This window comes from Carcharodon carcharias, chromosome 12 (assembly GCF_017639515.1).
Source record: "Carcharodon carcharias isolate sCarCar2 chromosome 12, sCarCar2.pri, whole genome shotgun sequence".
NCBI lineage: Eukaryota > Metazoa > Chordata > Chondrichthyes > Lamniformes > Lamnidae > Carcharodon > Carcharodon carcharias.
This window is the reverse complement of record NC_054478.1, coordinates 105,161,604-105,184,453: the sequence shown is the minus strand read 5'-3', so window position 1 is coordinate 105,184,453 and position 22,850 is coordinate 105,161,604. Positions and strand designations below refer to the sequence as shown.

The 22,850-nt window shown below is 48.6% G+C and overlaps 1 protein-coding gene across 2 annotated transcripts in view; it reads left to right on the top strand.

Moving 5' to 3' along the window:
- The window catches only part of rftn2 (raftlin family member 2), a 136,938-nt gene that overhangs the window by 69,313 nt on the left and 44,775 nt on the right, over positions 1-22,850 (top strand). For both annotated transcript variants that reach the window (XM_041201471.1, XM_041201472.1), the window contains exon 6: positions 6,542-6,745. In XM_041201471.1, the coding sequence (XP_041057405.1) occupies positions 6,542-6,745 (204 nt within the window). The remainder of the gene's footprint in view (positions 1-6,541; positions 6,746-22,850) is intronic.

Here is a 22,850-nt window from a genome sequence, read left to right as displayed (position 1 = left end):
GTATGCTGCTGCAGAGTTAGAGATCTGTCGACCAGGTGTTGCTTGCCACTCACCTTCCGAGAGCTTAACAGGTGATTGAGCTTCTTGTGACACTGGACCTACATCCTCCATGTGTTGGGTCTACTGCTGACCTCTGTGGTGACCTCCATCCAGGCCCTTTTGGTCTCTTAGTTAAGGCAGCTTTCCTCTGCTAGATGCCGAGAGGAGAATTTCTCACTTCTCAGAGGCTGCCTCATCAATGCCCCAAGAAGCATCAGAAAGTTTTGGAGCTGCCCATGCAGACCTGCCCCATGCCAGCACTGGCCTGTTCAGCACCCACCTGAGACATACCCTCAGTGAAAAATAAGCCCAGTCATGGCTTCTGCTCGTCTTTTCAAAGGGCCCTCCAAATCCATATCCAGCCACCGGCGCTGCTGATTGGGCATCAAACTTGCTCCCAGGTTGGTTACGTATTTTACATTTGAAAATAGCATCACATCACTGACGCTGACGTGGCGCAGCACTGGGACCCTGATTTGAAAATCCAGTTCATAACCTCAGCAAGGGAGGAGTAGTGAAAAATTATGAAAAAATGCAGCTTTACTTACAAATATCATTTGTGTCCATCTTGTTCTATAGCAGAATCCATTCCAGTTTTCTAATCAATGGAAAATATTATTTCCACAGAAGTATTGCTTGAACAATACAATGTACCATTAAAGGCATTTGTTTCACAGGTCACATACTCGAGTACTAAAGCTTTGTGACGTTTGGCTACACTGTTTAACGTCTGTGATGAATTTGCTTACTTTGTCAATCAGGCTTCCAGTGAAGCTGCATTTTCTACAGGGTCAGATGCATCTCAGCTATCACTTAGAAACAACCAACTGACTCATGTTTTCTATTGACTGAACTGGTCAAAATAGGTAGCAACATGCTTTGGAGCATCAATATCTTAGAACTGGTGGATCCCATTTTCATTGGTCCATGCTGCTGAATTACCGATCTATGGTGCTGTGAAGCATTGTTGATCCAAGGCTAATGGAAGAGAATAGGGAGGGATTCCTAGTTTGCTGTTATATTTTGTCTTTTGGTTAAGTTTCGTTCAGAAGCAAGTCATCTGGCTGTCTTTTCCCACTTTAGAAAATTCACATTAAGGCAAATGAGATTTTTAGCCTCACAAAAGTGACAAAAAGAAATAAAAGTAATAATCTCAGGGAAAGAATACATTATTGGCTGGAATAATCTGAGCCCGCTGGCGTCGGGAATGCTCAGCGGTGTGAGCAGACAATATAGCGAGAAGGCCAAAAATTGGTTCGACAACGTAATGAAATCAGTTTGTGATCGCCCGCTCAGCTCGTTGATGGTGGCCACGTTTCCCAACATCAGACATTGGGAACCTCATTGTAATACATCAGCATATCATTATAAGGCCAGCCTGCCAGAATCATCCCCCTGCACCCCCACCCCCACTGGATTGTCCACCCATAATCACGCTGACGTGTTTCACAACAGCATATATAAGGTGTGCACTTGGCAGATTGCACATTGAGAGGAACTCGAAGATGAGTACTCAGTAAAGACGTGCAGCACTCAACTGAGTCACCTGTTGGACCTCAAGGTTGAGGTGCATTGGAGGCATAGGGTCAAGGGCTGCTCTGCAGTTGAGGTGACTTGGGGGTGGTGGCAAGGGCTGCCCTGCGATTGAGGTGACTTGGGGGTGGTGGCAAGAGCTGCCCTGCAGTTGAGGTGACTTGGAAGTGGGGGCAAGGGCTGGCCTATAGTTGAGGCAACTTGGAAGTGGGGCCAAGGACTGCCCTGTGGTTGAAGGTAGTGCACAAGCACATGCGGCTGTGGGGAGGGAAGCAGCTGTGCATTAGGGAAACCTTGTATAAAGTGACCATTTTTCTGCAGTTGAGACAGTTCTGGTGCAATGACATTGACCCGCGTGGAATTGGGCCTCAAGCTTATCTGTCCACTCAAGCAACGCAGAGGCATGAAACTGCTACCAAATGCTCCAGAGCTTTTCACCACTTGGGCACAAACTGCAAACTAATGAGTGTTTTAGTGGACTGCAGACCAGTTGGACAACTGGGCACGTTGTACAATCTCCTTGCTAAAGCTGGCTGTGGAGCAGTCACTGGTGGAGGTTCTCACAGCCCCTTGCAATGTCATCATCCTGCTTTGGACCAGTCTCCCCCATGGTTCAAGCTAACAGTGCAGCTATGCAGTGTAGGTTAGGAGAATGCTTGTGTCTGAGCTGAGAGCACAGCATGCAGTCCAAAGGGCATGGCTGCCACCAATCAGTCAGGTGGAGTGTGGTGGAGGTGGTCGAGATTTTAGGAAGCCATGCAGAGCACTAAATTCTGGCCATCCAAGTGGTGGCCAGCACTCTCCAGGATGCATTAAGGGGCCTTCAGACTTAACCAAGAGAGGTTCTTTGTACATCCATGCTAACCCACACATCTCTTGCTTTCATCCTGCAGGAGGAGTACATCAGGAGCATGGATCCTGGTGATCTAGCTATATGCCTTGTGGCGAACAGAGAGCAGAGATGACAGAGAAGAGAGCGATGGAGATGCCTGGCTGTGCAGACGAAGGAGCAGCACCCTCAGAAAGAAGGGGCAGCTGGGCTTCCCACACACGCTGCTGAACAGCCACAGCGAGCTGTCGTTGGTCGGCGCCTAACTAGACCCAGGGTCTATAGATGTCGCCTTTCATTCCTGCAGATGACCAACAATCAGTGTTGCTGAAGACTGCACATGCTTAGGGAACTGGTCAGCCGTATTGCCAGCTACTGCAGGATTTGGTGCCACGGGGACATGGAGGACATCCACTGCCAGTGGCCATGAAAGTGGCTGTGACGCCAGTGGCTCCTTTCAGGGCTCCACAGGTGACCTTTGTCTGATCTCACAAGCCTCCACCCACAAACGCATCCATAAGGTCACAGATGCCATCTTTACGAGGGCACAAATCTTTTTCCATTTCGCCTGGGACCAAGAGAGCCAGGATGCTAGAGTGATTGGATTCAGGTGCAGGATGCCATCGACAGTCCTCATGTGGTGCTCAGGCCTCCATCTCAACAAGCAGTCAACTATGTCAACCGCAAGGGCTTCCATTCGCTGAATGTGCAGCTGGTGTGTGACCACCACAAACGCATCCTGCAGGTCTGCGCATAGTTTCCAGGGTGTGTCCATGACTCCTACATTCTCAGTCGGTCACAGATCCTTGACCTTTTCCAGAAGCTATTGAGGCTGCAGGTTTGGCTCCTAGGGGACAAGGGCTACCTGCAGAGGACCTGGTTGATGATATCCATGCAGTAGCCTCAGGCTGCAGCAGAGTAAAGGTATAACAAGGCTCATGCTGCAACCCGCAACTTGGTAGAGCAGACCATCGGAATGCTGAAAATCAGGTTCCGGTGCCTGGTCTGGTCTGGTGGAGCCCTGCAATATAGTCCACAGAGGATATTGTGCATTGTCATCGCCTGCTGCGCCCTTTACAACCTGGTGCAGCAACAAGGAGAGGAGCTGACTGAGGAGGAGATGCAGGAGCTGGAGGTCTCCTCCGATGAGGAGGATGTCGACGGTGAGGAAGTGCTTGAGGGCAGCGATGACAATGATGAGGCCCTCGCACTGGTGAGACGAAGCAATCCTCATAGCTGCTAGATTCGTGGAGGATGACGATGACATGCAGTGAGGAGATACTATAGATCCTCACATTGCATCTATGAACTTATGACTCCAGTCTGCCTTATAGCAGCGCACATATCCTCTCTGATACTGCTCCTGTCATGGAGATGCAGTAGAGGCCCTAATAGTCGCTCGAGCATATTCAGTGAGGACACTCATAGATCTTCACATAGCCTCTGAGAATGTCTGAACCCTGCCTGGCTGAGGGCAGCTTGCTTGCGCTCTATGATCAGGGTCATATCATAGAGACACAGCCATGGAACTTTAAATGCATCTGATCCTTTGTCTGCCTTCAGCACCTGACCCCTTCAGCAGCACAACATCACTGGTCAGAGATGCTGCAGAGGTGGGGGCCAGCCCAACCTTAAAGGTGCTGAAAGCACACAGAGAGAATGACGGAACACTGTGACACCTGCCCATGACAGTCTGGCAGCAATGATAAGCACCATCGAGATGCAGGCATCAGTAATGTGTCCATGGAGTGTGAGGCCAGATCCTCACTTTGGTCTGTAGGCTGCACAAAGCACAGGGAAAAAGCCCTGGAATGAAAAGCCTGCCTTTATCTTGTGCAGAAAGATTTTACATCTGAGTGACACGAACAATTCTCATCAGAACAAGGAACCATAGGCAGGGAGACATTCTTGGGAGTTTACTTACAACAGTGAACATTATGAACTAGTGATTAACACCCGTGCCCAGGCTGTGCAACTACATCTTCTTAGTTTTACTGACCCCTTTAATCACATTTTGGTTTAAAGTTTGTAAGTTTCCTTTAAACTTTGTTCTTGGTTTTACAGCTGACCTGAATTAGGGGCTGTGCCTGATTTATCCCAATTTTGTTAATTTGGTTTTATTGGTTTTAACTCGAAAGAGTTACATCTTCTTAACTTTCCAAACCCTGCCACTATGTTTTGGTGCTCCCCGTACATCCACAGCAGAGTGGAGGCTGCCTGGTGGGTGTTCTGTAGAGGGCTGAGCTATGGAGGGCCCCAGCCTGTTTTCATGGTCCTGCTGTGTGGCAGTGGCACCCTCCTCGGACTCTGGAGCTGGAGCTGCTAAGGTCACAGGAAGAGGAGATTCGGATGGGCCAACATTTCCAGAGTCTTCTGGATGGATGGCCCCGGCGGGTACACCTGCAGATCCTCCTCCCTATGGGTGCCCAAGGGCTACTGGCTGACTCCTTGAGGAGGAGGGGTAACTGGAGTGAGATTGGGCTCCCCTGCTTCCCTCTCGCATACACACTGTTGGAGGCCAACAGATAGAGTTCAGCCGATGTAGCAGTACAGGAGCGATGTCCTGGACCAATATCTCTATGACAGCCGCCATCCTACCAGTGTTGACCTCAGTGCGTTGGCATGCCGGCACTATCACCGCAGCCTGAATGTGGACAGGCTCCTCCAACATGCCTTGCAATTTGAGGAGTGCAGTGGACATCCCTTCCTGATGTTCCCGAGCTTGCCTTTGCAGCTCCAGCAACTGTGACATGACCGAACCCAGAGGCTTGTCATTTGACTTGGACTTAACAGATTTCTGGTCTCCAGCAGCCTTCCGAGTGCTGGACACCTGGGAAGTCCCTGCTGACACCTGCTGTGGATCAAAAAGGTGATGTGCTCACCAGATTATGATCCTGAGGATACTCAAAAGCTAGGTCCACTGAGGTATGTGCCTCTGCCCTGGTGAATGGTGTGGGTGAGCGTTGTGATGCGTCTTCAGGGAGAGTTTCAGTAATTCCTCTTCTAAGCTTCCCTCAAGGCTTGTTCTGGGTCATGGACTCCCTTGGCCGTTTCCCAGATGTGCTTACGAAAGCAAGGGAAGATAATTAGTGCATGGCAGTGGCCTGGCATGTGTGGGTGGTGGAGTGGTCCCATGGATGGGATGAGGACAATGAAGGTATGTATGAGAGTGTGAATGGTGATGTCCCATGAACTGGCAGTGAGTAAGAGCCCTGTGGATGTGTGATGGATTTGTGAGTGTGTGAGTTGAGAGTGATGAGAAGAGTGACTTACCCTGCTGGAACAGAGATCGTTCATCCTTTTTGGCACTGGGTGACTGTCCTCTTTCGCAGGGCACTGGCGCTGATCACCACTGCCACCGCCTCCCAAGACAGACTAGTGACGTTGCTGCCTATGCTGCAGCCAGAGTGGGGGTAGAGGACATCATGGTGGGCCTTCACTGCATCCAAAAGGTGCTCGAGGGACACGTCATTGAACCTGGGGGCTGCAGTCTTCTTGTCTTTTGGGGTTATGTCTTCCATGCAGCAGCTGTGGGCTGGAAGCACTGAGAGGTGTGCACGTGGCTGCATTTTAAATATGGCGCCCAGCATGTTGAAGCTGCGAGGTGATGGTGTGGCGGTGAATAAGAGCCTGCCCACCATGGAAACTGTACGTTTCCCGGGAATGCATAATTAATATGGCAGGTTTGTGACGATACGGCGTGAGAAGCTGCCATTGCAGCCGGTGGGTAAAACGTCTTTTTAACCGCCCACAACCACACTTAGTGCAAATCTGGGACGATTCTGCCCATTGTTATCTGCAGATCCATCTCCAATTCTGAAAAAATTGTCCTTAACTCATTCAATGGAAAACTGGCAAAACTGGATCAACTTCCCATTTTATAATCTTTTCCCCCACTGATGAATTGGATCAGTTGCTCTTTCCAATGTAAAGTACAGCCAGGCAGTTGGGTTGTAAAATCAGGTGTTATCCAATGTCATCAGTCTCTCAGTGTGAGTTAAGTCAAAGTTACCTACTATATTGCTAAATTACCTTTTAAATTGTAGTTCTCTAGGGAGAGTATATTTGATCTGTTGCCTTGCTATATTCATTTTTTGTGCTTTTTCTAATAATCTGACAGTATATTAATTGTCATTCTAGATTTGAAACTGTTTGCTGTTTTCAATGTTTCTGATGAAGACTTCAGTGGGCGGTCCTACCATGAAGGCAATATATCTCTCAGAGTAACAAGGAAGGGCCAAACTATCTGTACCATGGAAGCAGATTGGTTGGAAATCACAACATCTTATTATAAAAGTGGAATGTCATTGGTTGATTCATTCATAGCCTGGGAAACAATGAAGGGTAAATACACATTTTATCAAAATTTACAATGTGAAGCTTTTACAAATACTGTGAAATCTGTGCTGGATACAATAATTTTATTTGTTTGAAGGTAATTGTCTAAAAGTTACTGCATTAGAAAATTGGTTTTAAAATCATCAATTATTGAAGATGATAACTGTGTATGTGTGTGGGCTGGCAGGTGATTTGATTAACAACACATCCCCAAGCTCCCACACATTGAAACATTCCTACCTTGTAAGATCCTGTGGGCAGGCCAAGGATCAAGATTGCAAAGTGATTGAATGTAATCTCTTGCAATAAAAGAATTTGGCAGAATGTTAGAAAGTATCTCACTGATACCCTGAAAAAGGCATAGGAACAGGAATGACGAGCAGTGCAGCATCCAAAGACCACTGAAGCTGTTTCGATGAGTTTGAAAGGTGTTTTCTAAGCACCGCTTAGAAGGAATTGGAGGTAATGATGCTGATTGGACCATTAGTGATTCTGGTAAGTGCTGTCAGGTGTGGCTGGGATTCTGTTGAGCTGAAGGCGATCTTGTCCACCGGTCAGAAAATTGGCAGAGAACCCTTTTCAGTTCTGTGGGGGAGACCCTTCAGGCGCTTAAGTGGCCACCGTTGGGCCTTCCCTGACATTAAGGTTGCCAGCGAGCAGCCAGAGGCCTGAAGCTCCACATCCCACTAGCGCCAGTGGGAGCAGCTGGCGGCAACACACCCACCAGAGGCCCAGGATTGCCGAGGAACCCAGGCCAAAGATGAGTGAAGGCAAGATGGGGATCACAGGGTATGGGGTATGGGAAGGAGGCCAAGGGGGTCGAAGGCAAGGACAGGGCAGTGATTTTCAGTGGCTACACTGCCCACCACCACCGCCCCCCGCCCCCACTTCACGATGCTGGGCCCCTTGATTGAGGACTTCCCTGGGGGCCACTAGCAAAACTGACAGAGTTTAAATCCACCATTAAAACCAGCCCTGTATCTTTAGGTATAACCATTTATAAGTCATGTTTTGTTTCTTCTGTCTCATTTTATTTTCACATATTAATAGGCTATTGTCCAAATTGTGCGAAATTTTAGATTACTGTTCTTTAAAACTTTGGTCCTTTGCATACACATAGGGCTGGACTTAGTGCATCCCAGTGTAGCAGGAACCATAAGATAAAAACAAAATACTACGGATGCTGGAAATCTGAAACAAAAACAGAAAATGCTTGAAAAACTCAGCAGGTCTAACAGCATCTGTGGAGAGAGAAAAGAAACAGAATTAATGTTTCAAGTCTGTATGACTTCTTCAGAGCTAAAGAGAAATTCTTTAGCTCTGAAGAAGAGTCATATGGACTCGAAACGTTAACTCTGTTTCTTTTCTCTCTCCACAGGTGCTGTTAGACCTGCTGAGTTTTTCCGGTATTTTCTGTTTTTGTAGCAGGAACCATGGTGGCCGGGTCTACTTAATCATTGCAGAGGCCCCTCATCAGTGGCAAAACCTCCCCGAATTAAGTCGGAGGGCAGAAGGGACTGACATGGGATTCCCAGCCACCGGTAGCAACGCGTCAATTAGGCTCCTTAATGAATCAATTGACACCAATTTTCCCTGAGCCCACCATTATTTAGTGGTGAAGCTTGGCCTAAATAGCCAAGTGGTTATGGTACTGGGTTTGTAATCCTAAGATCAAGAGTTCAAATCTCACACTGGCAAACTATGAAACAATGTAATTAAGCTTGGCCTAAATAGCCAAGTGGTTATGGTACTGGGTTTGTAACCCCAAGATCAAGAGTTCAAATCTCACAATGGCAAGCTATGAAATAATGTAACTTTATCTGAAACAGATGGAAATGTGTTTGTACTTGAAAGAGTTGGATCCAGTTGCAGATTCCCACTCCAAATCCCATTCGGTGTCTGCTGGCACTCTCGAGGCCTTCCGTGCTCGGTGGGCACCGCGGGGACTGGGGTGTTTTGTTGACCCCTTTAATCACATTTTGATTTAAAGTTTGTAAGTTTCCTTTAAACTTTGTTCTTGGTTTTACAGCTGACCTGAATTAGGGGCTGTGCCTGATTTATCCCAATTTTGTTGATTTGGTTTTCATTTAAAAGATTATCAAGAGTTCAAATCTCACAATGGCAAACTATGGAACAATGTGACTTCATCTGAAACAGATGGAAACAGGTTTGTACTCGAAAGAGTATCAAGAGTTCAAATCTCACAATGGCAAACTATGAAACAATGTAACTTCATCTGAAACAGATGGAAACAGGTTTACTCAAAAGAGTATCAAGAGTTCAAATCTCACAATGGCAAACTGTGAAACAATGTAACTTCATCTGAATAGGAACAGATGGAAACATGTTTGTACTCGAAAGAGTTACAACTCCAGTTGCATTTCCTGTTATTTCAGCTCTTGTGGCACTTCGGCATGGATTGTGAACAACACCTGTCTCAGATTTTGGCGCTGGACAGGACTGCTCCGAGTGCTATCTTACCGAGGTCGAGTTCTGGTCATAAACCAGCTGATCGCCGCCATGTTGTGGTATCGGCTGGTCACTTTGACCCCTCCCCCGGACTTTGTCACAAGAATCCAGAGATTGTTAGTCGACTTCTTCTGGGACAAAAGATTGCACTGGGTCGCTGCCGAGGTTCTGAGTCTCCCGCTTAGGGAGGGTGGTCAGGCGCTAGTGTGCCTACGCACACAGGTGGCGACTTTCTGCCTTCAGACCCTGCAGCGATACCTCTACGTCGAGCCTCCTCCAAGATGGTGTGCCCTGATGACGTATTTCTTCCGTCAGGTGCACGGCCTGAATTATGACGTGCAGCTCCTGTTTATAGAACAGCTGGGCCTCGGTGGCTCCTTGCAGGCGTTGCCCATCTTTTACCAGGACCTGATCAAAGTCTGGAAAGTGGTCGCCTCGCGACACAGCTCTCCCCCGTCAGGAGTAGCGGCTATCGTCAGAGAGCCGCTGCTCAGGAATCCGCCCCTCCGTCCTTTTCAGTGGTTGGCGAAGAGGAGGGCTGTGGCCGCAGGGGTGACCAGAATCGGGGACGTGCTGGGTGGCGGAGGACTGGGCTGGATGCTCCCGCAGGAGTTGGCGCGACGCGCGTCTGTGAGTGTCCAGGTCGCAGCCGATGCCATCCAAGACCTGAGAACGGTCGTGCTCGGACCCAACGTTATTTTGGGTCTTGAGGTGGCCCAGGTGCACGGTGGTCTTCCGTCTGAGCGTTCCCCTGTTCGGACGGAATTCCACATTGGCCCCAAGCCCCGAACCCTCCCTCGGGTGCTGGTGCCCCGCAATATGAGCCGCCTCGGGGACATGCCCTCTGTGCCTTTTGGCACGGCAAAGAGGGGCTTTTTGTACGGACTGCTGCTGCACACCTTCCATTTTCTCGCCCTTGTCCGTCGACCGGACACGCCCTGGCGTGCCTTGTTGCCGTCCGGCGGCGGAGGCCCCCGATGGGAGGCCCTCTACGGAGGTGTCCTCCCCCTTTCTATCGGGGACCTGGGTTGGAGGGTGTTGCATGCAGCAGTCCCTTATAATAAGAGGATGCATAGGTTCACGGACTCTCAGGACACATGCCCTTTTTGCGGTCTTGTGGAGTCCGTGGACCATGTATACATAGGGTGTTGTAGGCTGCACTCCCTTTTTAGTTATTTGAAAAACCTTTTATTGATGTTTTGTTTGCACTTCAGCCCCACGCTCCTGATCTATGGGCACCCGGTGCGGAAGGGGGTCGGGAAGGAGGAGGACCTCCTCGTGAACCTGCTCCTGGGCCTGGCCAAGTTGGCCATTAACAGGTCCAGGCAGCAGGCAATCGACGGGGGAGTCCCGCCCGATTGTTTGTCCCTCTTCCGTGGCTACGTTCGCTGCCGGATGTCCCTGGAGAAGGAGCACGCGGTGTCTGCTGGCACTCTCGAGGCCTTCCGTGCTCGGTGGGCACCGCGGGGACTGGGGTGTTTTGTTGACCCCTTTAATCACATTTTGATTTAAAGTTTGTAAGTTTCCTTTAAACTTTGTTCTTGGTTTTACAGCTGACCTGAATTAGGGGCTGTGCCTGATTTATCCCAATTTTGTTGATTTGGTTTTCATTTAAAAGATTATCAAGAGTTCAAATCTCACAATGGCAAACTATGAAACAATGTAACTTCATCTGAATAGGAACAGATGGAAATGTGTTTGTACTCAAAAGAGTTACAAGAAAGAAAGAACTTAGCCTGCTTCCACAGTACTTTCCATTCCTGCTAATTAGAGATTATTTAGTGGTGGCTCAGGGATTTAATGGGGCTACATAGCTTTCCCATGCCCTCGGAAGACCATCCAGCAAACACTGTAGGGCTCCACCCCCGTAAATATCACAACCTTTGTGTGTGACATGGGAAAAAGTGAAATTGTGCACTTGGCAGGAAGAATAGAAAAGCAGCATATTATTTAAATGGAGAGAGATTGTGGAACTCTGATGTACAGAGGGATTTGGGTGTCCTGGTACATGAATCACAGAAAGTTATAATGCAGGTAAAGCAAGTGATTAGGAAGGCAAATGGAATGTTGTTTATTGCAAGGGGAAGGGAATATATAAGTAGGGAAATTTTACTACAGTTGTACAGGATGTTCGTAAGACCAAATCTGGAGTAATGTGTACAGTTTTGGTCTCTTTATTTAAGAAACAACATAATTGCATTGGAAGCAGTTCAGAGAAGGTTCACTCGACTATTCCTGGAATGAAGGGGATGTCTTGTTAGAAAAGATTGAACTAGCTGGGCCTATATTCATTGGAGTTAAGAAGAATAACAGGTGACCTTATTAAAACACATATCCTGAGGGGATTTGACAGCGTGAATGCTGATAGGATGTTTGCACTTATGGGAGAGACTAGAACTAGGGGACACAGTCTAATAATAAGGCATCATCCATTTAAGATGGCAATGAGAATTTTTTCCCTTTGGGGGTCATTAGTCTAGTCTGTGCAATTCTCTTCCCCTGAGAACAGTGGAGGCAAGGTCATTGAGTGCTTTTAAAGCTGAGTTAGATAATTCTTGACTGACAAGGGAGTCAAAGGGTATTGGGGTTGGACAGGAAAGTAAAGGCCATAATCAGAACAGCCTCGATCTTATCAAATGGCAGAAAAGACTCAAGGGGCCAAATGGCCTACTCCTGCTCCTAATTTATCTGCTTGTATGTATGTTCGTATGACATTCACTGATTCTCTTTTACTTTTGATCCATATTCTCTCAAGAGCTAACTATTAGTTTGATTAAATGGTTCCTAAAGCAGACATTGCAACATAACAGTTAATGGGAAATTCAGCTGGAACACCAGAATTAGATTTGTTTAGTTTTATGAATCTTAAGTAGATCCATTTAACTACAGTTTACAAATCTAATGATTATGATTAGGTCATAGTCTAATGATTTCATTTTTAGTTCTGTATCAAATGACATTTGACACAATTCAATTAGCTACTCTCTCAGTCCTATGACCTTTAAATTAGTTTGCGGTTGTTTTCGGGTCCAGGTTGGGCATTGTGATCAGCACGCACCAGAACTAGAGGCCCAAGGATTGACGGAAATTGGCCCTCGGCATGCTTGGGGCGTTACTGTCCCTGGCCATATTGCTTGAGTGAAGAGCTTAGTGTCAGGCTAGTTGCCTATCCAGCAGCTTCCCAAGGGGGAAGATTGAAGCTGTGGGTTGGGGTGGCAGCCAGGAACTGTGTGGGAGAAAACAAAAACAGAATTACCTGGAAAAACTCAGCAGGTCTGGCAGCATCGGCGGAGAAGAAAAGAGTTGACGTTTCGAGTCCTCATGACCCTTCGACAGAACTTGAGTTCGAGTCCAGGAAAGAGCTGAAATATAAGCTGGTTTAAGGTGTGTGTGTGGGGGGCGGAGAGATAGAGAGACAGAGAGGTGGAGGGGGTTGGTGTGGTTGTAGCGACAAACAAGCAGTGATAGAAGCAGATCATCAAAAGATGTCAACAACAATAGTACAATAGAACACATAGGTGTTAAAGTTAAAGTTGGTGATATTATCTAAACGAATGTGCTAATTAAGAATGGATGGTAGGGCACTCAAGGTATAGCTCTAGTGGGTTTTTTTTTTATTTTTTTTTTATTTTATATAATGGAAATAGGTGGGAAAAGGAAAATCTTTATAATTTATTGGGAAAAAAAAGAAGGGGGAAACAGAAAGGGGGTGGGGATGGGGGAGGGGACTCACGACCTAAAGTTGTTGAATTCAATATTCAGTCCGGAAGGCTGTAAAGTCCCTAGTCGGAAGATGAGGTGTTGTTCCTCCAGTTTGCGTTGGGCTTCACTGGAACAATGCAGCAAGCCAAGGACAGACATGTGGGCAAGAGAGCAGGGTGGAGTGTTAAAATGGCAAGCGACAGGGAGGTTTGGGTCATTCTTGCGGACAGACCGCAGGTGTTCTGCAAAGCGGTCGCCCAGTTTACGTTTGGTCTCTCCAATGTAGAGGAGACCACATTGGGAGCAACGAATGCAGTAGACTAAGTTGGGGGAAATGCAAGTGAAATGCTGCTTCACTTGAAAGGAGTGTTTGGGTCCTTGGACGGTGAGGAGAGAGGAAGTGAAGGGGCAGGTGTTGCATCTTTTGCGTGGGCAAGGGGTTGTGCCATAGGAGGGGGTTGAGGAGTAGGGGGTGATGGAGGAGTGGACCAGGGTGTCCCGGAGGGAGCGATCCCTACGGAATGCCGATAAGGGGGGTGAAGGGAAGATGTGTTTGGTAGTGGCATCATGCTGGAGTTGGCGGAAATGGCGGAGGATGATCCTTTGAATGCGGAGGCTGGTGGGGTGATAAGTGAGGACAAGGGGGACCCTATCATGTTTCTGGGAGGGAGGAGAAGGAGTGAGGGCGGATGCGCGGGAGATGGGCCGGACACGGTTGAGGGCCCTGTCAACGACCGTGGGTGGAAAACCTCGGTTAAGGAAGAAGGAGGACATGTCAGAGGAACTGTTTTTGAATGTAGCATCATCGGAACAGATGCGACGGAGGCGAAGGAACTGAGAGAATGGGATGGAGTCCTTACAGGAAGTGGGGTGTGAGGAGCTGTAGTCGAGATAGCTGTGGGTGTCGGTGGGTTTGTAATGGATATTGGTGGACAGTCTATCACCAGAGATTGAGACAGAGAGGTCAAGGAAGGGAAGGGAAGTGTCAGAGATGGACCACGTGAAAATGATGGAGGGGTGGAGATTGGAAGCAAAATTAATAAATTTTTCCAAGTCCTGACGAGAGCATGAAGCAGCACCAAAGTAATCATCGATGTACCGGAGAAAGAGTTGTGGAAGGGGGCCGGAGTAGGACTGCAACAAGGAATGTTCCACATACCCCATAAAGAGACAGGCATAGCTGGGGCCCATGCGGGTACCCATAGCCACACCTTTTATTTGGAGGAAGTGAGAGGAGTTGAAGGAGAAATTGTTCAGCGTGAGAACAAGTTCAGCCAGACGGAGGAGAGTAGTGGTGGATGGGGATTGTTCGGGCCTCTGTTCGAGGAAGAAGCTAAGGGCCCTCAGACCATCCTGGTGGGGGATGGAGGTGTAGAGGGATTGGACGTCCATGGTGAAGAGGAAGCGGTAGGGGCCAGGGAACTGGAAATTGTTGATGTGACGTAAGGTGTCAGAGGAATCACGGATGTAGGTGGGAAGGGACTGGACAAGGGGAGAGAGAAGGGAGTCAAGATAACGAGAAATGAGTTCTGTGGGGCAGGAGCAAGCTGAGACGATCGGTCTACCGGGGCAGTTCTGTTTGTGGATTTTGGGTAGGAGATAGAAGCGGGCCGTCCGAGGTTGGGCAACTATCAGGTTGGAAGCTGTGGGAGGGAGATCCCCAGAGGAGATGAGGTCAGTGACAGTCCTGGAAACAGTGGCTTGATGTTCAGTGGTGGGGTCATGGTCCAGGGAGAGGTAGGAGGAAGTGTCTGCGAGTTGACGCTCAGCCTCCGCGTGGTAGAGGTCAGTGCGCCAGACAACAACAGCACCACCCTTGTCAGCGGGTTTGATGACAATGTCAGGGTTGGACCTGAGAGAATGGAGTGCAGTAAGTTCAGAGAGAGACAGGTTAGAATGGGTGAGAGGAGCAGAGAAATTGAGACGAATGTTCACAACTCTTTCTCCGGTACATCGATGGTTACTTTGGTGCTGCTTCATGCTCTCGTCAGGACTTGGAAAAATTTATTAATTTTGCTTCCAATCTCCACCCCTCCATCATTTTCACGTGGTCCATCTCTGACACTTCCCTTCCCTTCCTTGACCTCTCTGTCTCAATCTCTGGTGATAGACTGTCCACTAATATCCATTACAAACCCACCGACACCCACAGCTATCTCGACTACAGCTCCTCACACCCCACTTCCTGTAAGGACTCCATCCCATTCTCTCAGTTCCTTCGCCTCCGTCGCATCTGTTCCGATGATGCTACATTCAAAAACAGTTCCTCTGACATGTCCTCCTTCTTCCTTAACCGAGGTTTTCCACCCACGGTCGTTGACAGGGCCCTCAACCGTGTCCGGCCCATCTCCCGCGCATCCGCCCTCACTCCTTCTCCTCCCTCCCAGAAACATGATAGGGTCCCCCTTGTCCTCACTTATCACCCCACCAGCCTCCGCATTCAAAGGATCATCCTCCGCCATTTCCGCCAACTCCAGCATGATGCCACTACCAAACACATCTTCCCTTCACCCCCCTTATCGGCATTCCGTAGGGATCGCTCCCTCCGGGACACCCTGGTCCACTCCTCCATCACCCCCTACTCCTCAACCCCCTCCTATGGCACAACCCCTTGCCCACGCAAAAGATGCAACACCTGCCCCTTCACTTCCTCTCTCCTCACCGTCCAAGGACCCAAACACTCCTTTCAAGTGAAGCAGCATTTCACTTGCATTTCCCCCAACTTAGTCTACTGCATTCGTTGCTCCCAATGTGGTCTCCTCTACATTGGAGAGACCAAACGTAAACTGGGCGACCGCTTTGCAGAACACCTGCGGTCTGTCCGCAAGAATGACCCAAACCTCCCTGTCGCTTGCCATTTTAACACTCCACCCTGCTCTCTTGCCCACATGTCTGTCCTTGGCTTGCTGCATTGTTCCAGTGAAGCCCAACGCAAACTGGAGGAACAACACCTCATCTTCCGACTAGGGACTTTACAGCCTTCCGGACTGAATATTGAATTCAACAACTTTAGGTCGTGAGTCCCCTCCCCCATCCCCACCCCCTTTCTGTTTCCCCCTTCTTTTTTTTCCCAATAAATTATAAAGATTTTCCTTTTCCCACCTATTTCCATTATATAAAATAAAAAAAAACCCACTAGAGCTATACCTTGAGTGCCCTACCATCCATTCTTAATTAGCACATTCGTTTAGATAATATCACCAACTTTAACTTTAACACCTATGTGTTCTATTGTACTATTGTTGTTGACATCTTTTGATGATCTGCTTCTATCACTGCTTGTTTGTCGCTACAACCACACCAACCCCCTCCACCTCTCTGTCTCTCTATCTCTCCGCCCCCCACACACACACCTTAAACCAGCTTATATTTCAGCTCTTTCCTGGACTCGAACTCAAGTTCTGTCGAAGGGTCATGAGGACTCGAAACGTCAACTCTTTTCTTCTCCGCCGATGCTGCCAGACCTGCTGAGTTTTTCCAGGTAATTCTGTTTTTGTTTTGGATTTCCAGCATCCGCAGTTTTTTTGTTTTTATCACTGTGTGGGAGAAGCACTCCTGCTCCACCTGGGTCTACTGGATGTGTTTTATCATAAGAATTTTTAAAATCAGCAACATGGAGCTGGGGCCTGCTGAAGTGGGCAGGGCCAACTCCAACTCCATTTATGGCTGGCACAGTTAACAGTGGGTTCAACAGACATTTGGCCCAAATGTACATTCTTAAAGGGTGTAATACACTTAAAGATGTGCTCTAACCAATGTAGCAACCAGACCAGTGGCTGCTCATTTTGTGCCTGAGAAACAGGCACAAAACTTATATTTTCTACCCTATAATTCTTCTGCCCTGTGACTTCAGTTGCCAGCTGGAGAATCAACTGGCAAACAAAGAGTAGAATACCACAGCAAAACAACATTCTTTTGCAATTACGAACAGCTTTCCCCAGTTGGCTGGTTTCCCAGTGGATGTAATGCTCTTTAAAATCTTTCATTGACTGATTTCCTCATCATCTGAAAGCAATTAACAAGGCACCAGTTTGAACTGTTTGAGTCAAATTTGTTAGCGCCTTGAAAGGAATGCTGCAAGAAGGGTTTTACATTTTGACTAGATTAATTGGGATGGCCTCAAGCAGGAACTCACAGCCTATTCATTTTTACTGGAAGTTAATCTTTGTATAATCAATAAGAAATCCAACCCAAATTTAAGTAACAATATTAAACACGAGATGGGCCTGGGGTATAAACACCACCATATTGGTAAAGGCAGCTATTAGGTATCCATGGTCCCTTACTGAAACCAGTATTAGGCCTCTTCCAGATGCAAATCAAGGAGCTAATTCCTGTTTTAGGCTCCCCCCTAGAAACTGGACAAAAATAGATTGACCATGCATCATGCATGCTCCGATTTCTTTGCCCCCACCCCCAAGTCTTTCAAAGGGACCACTAGAGGCCATCAAAGACATTAGTTCATGCAGATAAAGAAAGGCAAGCATTGTCGCACTTTGAATAAAAACAAAAAATGCTGGAAATGCACAGCAGGTCTAACAGCATTTGAGGAGAGAGAGAAACAGAATTAACAGGCAGAATCTTCCTGGACCCACAGAGGTGGATTTGAAGGCAGGACCAGAAGTGAAATCGGAGATAACAGATGTGTTCCTGCAATTGTCCTGGAGTGGGGTCAATGTGGCACCAGCTACCCACCTGGCAGCAGCAGGTAGCCAATTAGTCCAACTGAATACTGAAAAGGGGAATGCTGGGAACGGGGAATGGTGGGGACGCTACGTTGTACTGGACCCCTGATAAGGGCAGATCCTGCCAGCAGGAGCAACAAGCTGAGGGGGCTGTCAGATCCAGAGGTTCCTTGCCCGAATGACAAGGCTGCAGGGATTAAAAGCCACACCTACAGCCAACACCTGTTTTCCTCTAGGCTCTGATGTTCCTTCCAGCCTTGAGCCTCTTTATTTTCAGGATTTCATTCACATTTCTCCATTTTGAGGCACCCTTGTCATCCTCTATCTGTCTCAGCAGCACCCACCTCTTTTGATGGGGTCTACACCTCCATCTCCACCTTCATCCCCCACCAGGATGGTCTGAGGGCCCTTAGCTTCTTCCTCAAACAAAGGCCCGAACAATCCCCATCCACCACTACTCTCCTCCATCTGGCTGAACTTGTTCTCACACTGAACAATTTCTCCTTCAACTCCTCTCACTTCCTCCAAATAAAAGGTGTGGCTATGGGTACCCGCATGGGCCCCAGCTATGCCTGTGTCTTTATGGGGTATGTGGAACATTCCTTGTTCCAGTCCTACTCTGGCCCCCTTCCACAACTCTTTCTCCAGTACATCAATGATTACTTCAGTGCTGCTTCGTGCTCTCATCGGGACTTGGAAAAATTTATTAATTTTGCTTCCAATCTCCACCCCTCCATCATTTTCACATGGTCCATCTCTGACTCTTCCCTTCCCTTCCCTTCCTTGACCTCTCTGTCTCAATCTCTGGTGATAGACTGTCCACCAATATCCATTACAAGCCTACCGACTCCCACAGCTACCTCGACTACAGCTCCTCACACCCCGCTTCCTGTAGGGACTCCATCCCATTCTCTCAGTTCCTTCACCTCCGTCGAATCTGTTCTGATGATGCTACCTTCAAAAACATTTCCTCTGGCATGTCCTCCATCTTCCTTAACCGAGGTTTTCCACCCACGGTCGTTGACAGGACCCTCAACCGTGTCCGGCCCATCTCCCGCGCATCCACCCTCACGCCTTCTCCTCCCTCCCAGAAACATGATAGGGTCCCCCTTGTCCTCACTTATCACCCCACCAGCCTCTGTATTCAAAGGATCATCCTCCACCATTTCCTCCAACTCCAGCATGATGCCACCACCAAACACATCTTCCCTTCACCCCCCCGGAGGCATTCTGTAGGGATCATTCCCTCCAGGACACCCTGGTCCACTCCTCCATCACCCCCTACTCCTCAACCCCCACCTATGGCACCACCCCATGCCCACACAAAAGATGTAACACCTGCCCCTTCACTTCCTCTCTCCTCACCGTCCAAGGGCCCAAACACTCCTTTCAAGTGAAGCAGCATTTCACTTGCATTTCCTCCAACTTTGTCTACTGCATTCGTTGCTCCCAATGCGGTCTCCTCTACATTGGAGAGACCAAACGTAAACTGGGCGACGGCTTTGCAGAACACCTGCGGTCTGTCCGCAAGAATGACCTAAACCTCCCTGTTGCTTGCCATTTTAATACTCCACCCTGCTCTCTTGCCCACATGTCTGTCCTTGGCTTGCTGCATTGTTCCAGTGAAGCCCAACGCAAACTGGAGGAACAGCACCTCATCTTCCGACTAGGCACTTTACAGCCTTCCGGACTGAATATTGAATTCAACAACTTTAGATCTTGAACTCCCTCCTCCATCCCCACCCCCTTTCTGTTTCTTCCCCCTTCCTTTTGTTTTTTCCAATAATTTATATAGATTTTTCTTTTCCCAGCTATTTCCATTATTTTTAAATCTTTTAAGCCCTGCTAGCCTTTCCACCCCACCCCCACTAGAGCTGTACCTTGAGTGCCCTACCATCCATTGTTAATTAGCACATTCATTTAGATAATATCACCACCTCCAACGCCTCTGTGTTCTTTTGTTCTTTTGTCTGTGACATCTTTTGATTATCTGCTCCTATCACTGCTTGCTTGTCCCTACAACCACACCAGCCCCCACCATTTCTCTCCCCCCCCCCCACCTTAAACCAGCTTATATTTCACCTGTCTCCTTAGATTCACTCAGTTCTGTTGAAGGGTCATGAGGACTCGAAACGTCAACTCTTTTCTTCTCCGCCGATGCTGCCAGACCTGCTGAGCTTTTCCAGGTAATTCTGTTTTTGTTTTGGATTTCCAGCATCCGCAGTTTTTTGTTTTTATCTTTTGATGGGGTTGTCAGCTGTCCACCCCTGTGGGCCCTCTGATTCATCCTGCACTGTCAGGAACCCATCTGCTGTTCTTAATTGGACAGTGGACATGGAGGGCGCCAATTAGGAGGGTCTGTCTGGGAAAAGCGGGTCATAGTTGTGCCCTTTGAATGGTTCTGACGCCTGAAAATAATCTATGAGCAAAGATCCTGCCCAACATATACAGACAGTATAATCTCTGCTTCAAAATGCCAGTGTTGTGTTCCACCAGAATTCAGATGGAGGTATAAGCCTCATTGTACTTTGATGTCAGCTTCTTTTCACAAATTCCTCCCTGTTGTTAACTGCCAAAGCTCCAGGCCTTGTTTCCTATCCAGTTTGCCTGCTTCTTGAAATATTGCTTGCATTGTGGGCTTACATAAAACAAAGTCATTTTGCTCAGGTATATAATCAGAGGCTGCTGAGCATTTTTAGCATTTTTTGTTTCTATTTCAGATTTGCAGCATGCACAGTCATTTGCTTTTGTTGCACCTCAGACGTTTGGCATCTACATGGAATCAACCAAGTAACAAAATTCTTACACCCAGTCATACCTTTTTAGCATTGTTTGAGGAGACTTGCCTTCATTGGTGCTGCTTGAGTTTTGTGTGGCTGGACTCCGACATGGATGTAGTGTAAGGATCTGGCACATATAGGGTTAATGTGGGACTGAGTACAGTTCCGCCCATGCAGTGATGCAAGAGAGAACATGACCTGTACCCAGGCCAGCATGGAGACAGCTCCTAGCCCTTTAATGTATATTTGTAAATAGTTCTAAAAGTCAAAGAGTCAATAAAGACTTAGGCTGGAATTTTCCGTGCCCGCTGGCATTGGGCATGTTCAGTGGCATGAGGGGACAATATGGTGAGAAGGCCAAAAATTAGTTTCACGACGTCGTGAGACCAGTTTGTGATTGTCCGCTCAGCCTGTCAATGGCGGGCCGCATTCCCTGCCATCGGATGTCAGGAACCTCATTGTGATACATCAGCTTATAAGGCCAGCCCACTGGACTCATCCCCCTCCACTGGATCGTCTGCCCACATCGGCGGCAAAACACACTAGTGCAAAACACGTCTAGACAAATGTGACGTGCAAAATTTGCAACTTACTGTCAGGGCCTTGCTCACATCGCAGACATCCAAGGTTAAGAAGGAGCTGGAGCCCAACAGCAACAGGATCCTGGAGGAACGGCCACAGCATGCTGTGTGGATTCTTATGGACATGGCTCTGCTGCGAAGCAGCTCACAGAAGTTGGAAAGTCACCACCGATGCTCACAATGGGTGATGGTCGAGGGTGTGGGAGAGGAATGTCTAGGATCAACTGAGAGAGGAAGAGGTGTGAGGTTAGGAGGTGGGAATGAAAGTATCAGGGGGGTTAAGGTTGGGGGGGTAGGGAGTGTAAGGGGTGGAGGGGTATGGCAGGGAAGAAGGCAACTGGGGAGGTAGGTGTAAGGAGGGTGGAAGGCGTAAGAGAAGGAGTTTGGTTGGGGGAAAGGAGTAAAGCTGGAGGAAGAAGTGAGAGAGTCAGGAAAGGGGAAGAGGTGAGGCCGGAGGAAGAGGTGAGGAAGGAGTTGGGAAGGGTGTAGGACTAAGGGTGGCAGAAGAAGTAAGGGCATCTGAGGGTGTCAGGAAGGGGGAGGGACCAAGCTGGGGGTTGGGGGAGTACCGGGGGATGACTAAGGGAGGGAGAAGAGGTTCCAGGAGGGAAGGGGAATGGAGGGAGGGAAGGAGTTCCAGGAAGGGAAGGAGTCCAGAGGGAGGAAGGTGTCCTGGGGGGGAAGGGATCCGGAGTGGGGCAAGTCCAGCTGAACGTGCAGGGGGTCTAATTGGTCCATGACTGCCTCCTAGGGACCAAACTGATGGTGGGCGTGATATAAGGGAATGGTGAAAATTACCGAGGGCAGAGTGAGGTGGTAGGGTGGGAGAGTGAGGGTTCGATGGTAGCAGTAGAAGAGACAGTGAGGGTGGTTGGTGGGGACTCAGAGGCAGACACCGACCCAGGGTGTGGGAAGGAGGAGATCGGGGAGGTGAATGTGGATGGGGCTGGGATTTTCAGGAAGGAAGGGAATGTGCTTGTTCACCAGGACATCCCAGAAAGAAAAGGGTTGTGGCTGATAGGTCACGGAGGGGAAGTGGGAGGTGATGCCGGGAGTGTCAACTGTGATGAGAAAATGAAATGGGTGACTGGGGGCGGGGAAAAGATGGGGGGAGCTGAGAAAAAGTGAATCCAGACCATGCTGTCTAAATAGAAAGTGAAACAAGAGTCATGGTGGGCAAGTTCAGGTGCTGATGGGAGTGTGATCATTCGGTGGGCTGAGATGCAGTCAGCTCAGAGAGACAACTGAAAGTGAACCCCAGCAGGCAGCATTGAAAATGCTCAGGATATTGAGGTGAGTATGAAATGTGAACGATCCACGTGCTTGGGAGAGTGTTTGCACGAGGCTCCGATAGGCCCTGCCACACACTTATTCCTCCAAAATCACTCATTGGCCAGTTGTTCCCTCTGCAGTGACAGAGGACAATGTTAAGGGGGGTCACAGGCAAAACGGACACAGAGTGGGAGGAGAGCCTGTGAGATTCCTGAGTAGATGACCCCGGGGTGTGCAGCTGCTGCTCCTCCTCCCTTCAAGGGCCCCAGCCTGACACCTTAAGGGAAAAGAGCACCTGGAGGGACGTCAAGGTGCTCCGTTTCCCACTTGCGTTGCCATCGCAGATACTCACCATGGTTCCCGCGATGGAGTACAGGTCTACACACATCTCCGCGTTCTGCTGGACGACGTCTCCATGGCATCCACCATCCTCCCCATGGAGACCTCCATACATGCACATGTGGGCACCGCTTCTTCAGAGAGCAGGTGGACGCAATCCTCCGACTCATGTGCCACTCTGTTGAGGGCTTCCAACAGCTCTGCATGATGTTCCCACACCTTCTGCTGACTCCCCAGGATGAGTTGGAAGGCCGAATCCAGAGGCTTGTCATCTGATCAGACC